The sequence below is a fragment of the Porites lutea genome, chromosome 9 (genome assembly GCF_958299795.1).
Source record: "Porites lutea chromosome 9, jaPorLute2.1, whole genome shotgun sequence".
Taxonomy (NCBI): Eukaryota; Metazoa; Cnidaria; class Anthozoa; order Scleractinia; family Poritidae; genus Porites; species Porites lutea.
This window is the reverse complement of record NC_133209.1, coordinates 20,107,493-20,113,140: the sequence shown is the minus strand read 5'-3', so window position 1 is coordinate 20,113,140 and position 5,648 is coordinate 20,107,493. Positions and strand designations below refer to the sequence as shown.

Genomic DNA, 5,648 nt, shown 5'->3' with positions numbered 1-5,648 from the left:
CGGTGACAACAGTGACAACAGTGACAACGATGACAACAGTGACAACAGTGACAATGTTGACAACAGAGACAACAGTGACAACAGTGACAAAAGTGACAACAGTGACAATGGTGACAACAGTGACAACTGTGAAAACGGTGACAACGATGACAACAGTGACAACAGTGACAACGGTGACAACAATAACAACAGTGACAACGGTGACAACAGTGACAACAGTGACAAGGTTGACAAAAATGACAACAGTGACAACGGTGACAATGGTGAGAACAGTGAGAACAGTGACAACGGTGATAATGGTGACAGCGGTGACAACAGTGACAACGGTGACAACAGTGACAACCGTGACAACTGTGATAACAGTGACAACAGTGACAACAGTGACAACGGTGACAACAGTGACAACAGTGACAAAAGTGACAACGGTGACAATGGTAACAACGGTGGCAACAGTGACAACAGTGACAACGGTGACAATGGTGACAACAGTGACAACAGTGACAACAGTGACAACGGTGACAGCAGTGACAACTGTGACAACGGTGACAACGGTGACAACAGTGACAACGGTGACAACAGTGACAACGGTGACAACAATGACAACATTGACAACGGTGACAACAGTGACAACAGTGACAATAGTGACAACAGTGACAACGGTGACAACGGTGACATCTGTGACAACAGTGACAACAGTGAAAATGGTAACAACAGTGACAACAGTGACAACAGTGACAAAAGTGACAACAGTGACAACTGTGACAACAGTGACAACTGTGACAACGGTGACAACGGTGACAACAGTGAAAATGGTAACAACAGTGACAACGGTGACAATGGTGACAATAATGACAGTAGTGACAACAGCGACAACAGTGACAATGGTGATAACAGTGACAACAGTGAAAACAGTGACAACGGCTACAACAGTGACAACAGTGAGAACGATGACAACGGTGACAACGGTGACAACTGTGTCAACAGTGACAACAGTGACAACGGTGACAATGGTGACAACAGTAACAACAGTGGCAACAGTGAGAGCAGTGATATAACTGACAAGAGTGACAATAGTGACAACGGTAAAAAAATAATAACAGTGACAACAGACCGGGCGCTCGTCGGAAAGCCTTTCAGCGAACCGCGGCAACGTTAATAACGAAGACAACGCCCTGTCAGACCGCGCTTCTTTGTCTTCTATCGAGGACATGATGGAGTCGGATCCTGATCCGGACGAGTCCAGCTTACAACGGAACACCGGTTTCAGCCAAACTCAGCGTGCAGCAATCGAGGCCATCGTGACTGATTCAGTCCGCTCCGCCATAATAACGCTTCAAACTTCGCCAGCCGCTCATCTTCCTTCACCAGCCGCGCAGCTCCCTTCTGCCTCGCCTCAAAGTCTCTTCACACCTGGCATGGCTTCCCCTCTAGGGCTTTCTAGGCCAGTAGACAAGACTTTGAAGGACAAAATACTCAGGGGTGAGTACACTGACTTTGCGTTACTTTTGCCCGATACACTATACCAGTCCCAGACCCCTGAAATTCACCTCCGTTTGGACGACTCGTCCTTAGGCCCCATGGGTTCTCCGGTTACCATGGTCAGAAAGAAAAAACCGGTAATTGATACCTTCCCCAAGTGGTTCGACGCTTTCATGACCTACATGTTAATACTCGTGAATGCCTACCCACGACGGGCGCTCGAGCTTATCAAGTACCAGCAAATTATCAGCAGCGCGGTCGCTGAATTTAAGGGTTTGGCCTGGCTATCGTACGACCAGCAGTTCCGTCGCCGGGCGGCCTATGACTTGTCCCTGAGCTGGGATAAGGTAGACCTTGAGCTATGGACAGTGACTTTCGTAGGCCTCGCTAAGCCTCACTGCAATGTTTGCTCGAGTCCTTATCACGCTGAGGATGTCTGTCCTTCTGCTGACCTGAACAGAAAATCTCGCCGCCCCCAGTCTGTGTGCTTCGACTTCAACAAGTCCTCTGGCTGCCGGCGCCGAAATTGCAGCTTCCCCCACGTGCGCCTCCGCTGCTATTCCAGCACCCACCCCGCCCCGGAATGCACCCAGCCACAGCCCAGCAGCGCCAACAAGGCCCCAAGACCTAGCGACCGCAGCAAGAAGTAAAGTGGAGCAGCAACGGCTTAATCACAAGCCTTTAGTATCCTCGCCTATTGACATTTATCGTTTAGAGTTAGAATTAGCCACTCATCCTAATAGAAACTTTGTATATAATCTGCTTAGTACGCTCAAGGAGGGCGCTCGCATCGGCTATACAGGGCCGCGTTCAGACCGGGTCTCCCCGAACCTCATTTCGGCAGCACAGCACCCTGAAATCGTTCCTTTGAATTTGCAGAAGGAAATAGCCCTGGGAAGGGTAGCAGGTCCCTACCCCTCCCCCCCGTTACCTAAGTTTCAATGTCATCCGGTAGGCGTTATCCCCAAAAAGCACTCAACTGAATGGCGCACTATTTACGATCTCTCCTTCCCCCAGGGTACTAGCATTAACGACCACATTCCTAAAGATCCCTACTCTCTAAGTTATGTACGGGTTGACGATGCCATCCGTATCCTCCAGTCCCTGGGAAGGGAAGCTTTTATGGCCAAGACTGATCTCAAATCAGCCTTTCGTCTGATACCTATTCATCCGGACGATTGGAACTTACTAGCATTTATTGGCAATCCCAATACTATGTAGACATGTACCTACCCTTCGGGCTCCGTTCGGCCCCGTTCCTCTTTAATCAGTTGTCCGACGGCCTCGAGTGGATCCTTAAAAGTAACTACGGCATCCAGCATGTTATTCACATCCTGGACGATTTCTTTATTGCCGAGCGAAACAAATTAGACTGTTTAACCAGCTTTAGTACTCTGTTAAGGGTATTCATGCCACTTAAGGCCCCGGTAGTCGCTTCCAAGACGATAGGCCCCTCCCGGGAGACTGAGTTTATGGGTATTATCTTAGACAGCGTCCACATGGAGGCCCGCTTGCCCCAGGACAAACTCATCAGGATCAATCAGCTGCTCGACTCCTTCAAAAATCGTCGGTCAGTGCGCCTGGTCGAGTTACAGTCACTGATCGGGACTCTTCAGTTTGCATGTAAAGTAGTGGTGCCGGGTAGGACCTTTCTACAGCGAGCGATTAATTTGACCAGGGCGGTCCCCAGTCGTTTTCACCACATGAGGCTGAATAAGGAACTCTTTAAGGACCTAGCCATGTGGAAAATTTTTCTCTCCAAATGGAATGGGCGCTCCTTTTTTCTCGAGTCTACTCCTACCCCTGCTCAAAATCTCGAGCTATACACCGACGCTGCGGGCTCTATAGGCTTTGGGCGATACTTCCAGGGCAAGTGGTTTCAGGGCCATTGGCCCCCGAACATGCAGTTGAACCAACAACAGGGAATTAGTATTGAATGGCAAGAGCTCTTCCCCATCGTTGTTGCCTGCGCCATATGGCACCCTCTTCTCGCCGGAAAACGCCTTCAATTCTGGTGCGATAAATTATCTGTGGTATCTATTATAAATTCAGGGCATTCTAAGGTCCCCCGCATTATGGATTTGGTTGGACGTCTCGTGCTTCTTTCAATGCAGCACAACTTCGTAGTGCGAGCTCGTCACGTGCCCGGGGTTTCAAACGCAATTGCTGACGCACTCTCCCGATTTCAGATGCAGCGCTTCCGGGTCCTTGCCCCCGACGCCGACCAGAATCCTTGTACCATCCCGCCTTCGCTCATGACCCTTTGAGGGAGGAAGTCCTGCGATACGCTACCTGGGGTCTTGCTGAGAACACAAATCGGGCCTACAGCTCTGGGGAAAAACGGTTTTTACAATTTTGCCTTATGAATCGTATCTTCAGCTCAGACGGGGATGTGTTACTTGCCTCTGAAGGGACCCTTATATACTTTCCTTCCTACCTAGCGAGAACAGTACGGCATAGTACTATTAAACTCTATTTAGCCGCCGTTCGCAACCTCCACGTGACAGCAGGGTACCCTGATCCCCTTAAAGGCAAGCTCCTTCTCCGCAAGGTTTTGCGCGGCATTCTTCGCTATCAGGGTACCCAGCGCGCCCGTCGCCTACCTGTAACCCCTGAAGTTCTTCTTACAATTCGTCCTGTCTTGCATTCATGGCTTAGTCCCTGGGATTTTTCTATGATCTGGGCCGCGTTCAACTTGGCCTTTTTCGCTTTCCTGCGCTGTAGCGAATTTACCTACAGCTGGGTTCGCAAATTTCGCCAACAATTCGATCTTTCTACCGATTGCATATCGTTTCACCCCAGCCTGGCGTGCCCGCAGCGCATAACAGTATATCTAAAATCGTCTAAGACAGACATTGCTAGGGAAGGTCAGTCACTCACTATAGCTTGCACCTCGACGCCCCTTTGCGCCGTTGCAGCTATGTAAGCGTATTTTCTCTTAGTTAGGCCTCGGCATGGACCTTTGTTTTACTTCGCATCAGGTCGTTACTTCACTCGGGGCATCATATCCGACCTCCTTAGGGATAGTGCTAGGGTGGCTGGCCTACCTTATCAAAGCATAAAAGGGCATAGCTTCCGCATCGGTGCGGCCTCCGTTGCAGCCGCCGCCGGCTTGCCAGATTGGCTTATAAAAGTTCTTGGTCGCTGGTCCTCGGACTGTTACCAGCTGTATATCAGAACTCCTCAATCGACATTAGAGTCTGTGGCTCCCAGGATGGCTATTGTTCCTGGACGCTTCCAGCCCATATAGCCTCCGTTTTTTCTACTTGATTATTCGTTTTCTCTTTGGGCTTCTCTTTGGGGGGATGCATTGCCTCGCATGCATCAGTGGCGGTTAAGTCTGCGCAGCGACTTCCCCCAAGCTTGTTGGACGCGTTGCCGTTTAATATCACTGGCAAACCAATACTCTTGTCCGATCCAGCACGTGCTGTATTGCATTCAGCTCGAAATTCTGGGGAGATAAGTGAGGTTCTTTGGTCACGCTATCGCCGGAAGTCGCATTAGGCTAACCTAGCACAAGCCAGTGCTCCCCCATTAACGCAAACTTGTAATTATTTGTTTTTATAATTTAGTTATGCGTTTAACATGCATCGCGAAGGAAAAACGGTAAAAAAAATAATACCAGTGACAACAGTTACCAAGGTGAATACGGTGACAACAGCGAAAACAGTGACAAATGCAACAACAGTGACAACAGTGACAACGATCACAACAGTGATAACAGTCACAACGGTGACAACAGTAAAAACGGTAACAACGGTGACAACAGCGAAAAAAGTGAGAACAGCGACAAGGGTGACAACAATGACAACAGTGACAATGGTGAGAACAGCGACAAGGCTGAAAATGAAAACAACAGTGACAACAGTGGCAACGGTGACAATGGTGATAGCGGTGACAACAGTCACAACAGTGACCAAAGTGACAACAGTGATAACGGTGACAACAGTGACAACTTTGACAACAGTGACAACAGTGACAACGGTGACAACACTGAAAACTGTGACAACAATGACAACAGTGACAACAGTGAAAGCAGCGACAACAGTAACAACGGTGACAACGGTGACAACAATGACAACAGTGACAACGGTAACAACAGTGACAACAGTGACACAGTGACAACGGTGCCAATGGTGACAACAGTTACAGCAGTGAAAATGATGAGA

General features: G+C 49.1%; 1 protein-coding gene across 1 annotated transcript; it reads left to right on the top strand.

The window, feature by feature from the left end:
- Positions 1 to 2,702: 2,702 nt before the first annotated feature.
- LOC140949016 (uncharacterized) lies at positions 2,703 to 4,729 on the top strand. Its single transcript, XM_073398271.1, has 3 exons — positions 2,703 to 3,526; positions 3,664 to 4,346; positions 4,461 to 4,729. Exons 1-3 carry the CDS (start codon positions 2,703 to 2,705, stop codon positions 4,727 to 4,729), a joined length of 1,776 nt encoding a protein of 591 aa, XP_073254372.1.
- Positions 4,730 to 5,648: the final 919 nt, after the last annotated feature.

Coding starts and splice junctions, on each gene's coding strand:
- LOC140949016 (XM_073398271.1), top strand. CDS start 2,703: ATGTACCTACCCTTCGGGCTCCGTTCGGCCCCGTTCCTCTTTAATCAG. Junction 3,527..3,663: donor TCTGTGGTATCTATTATAAA/TTCAGGGCATTC, acceptor CACTCTCCCGAT/TTCAGATGCAGCGCTTCCGG. Junction 4,347..4,460: donor GACAGACATTGCTAGGGAAG/GTCAGTCACTCA, acceptor ACTTCGCATCAG/GTCGTTACTTCACTCGGGGC.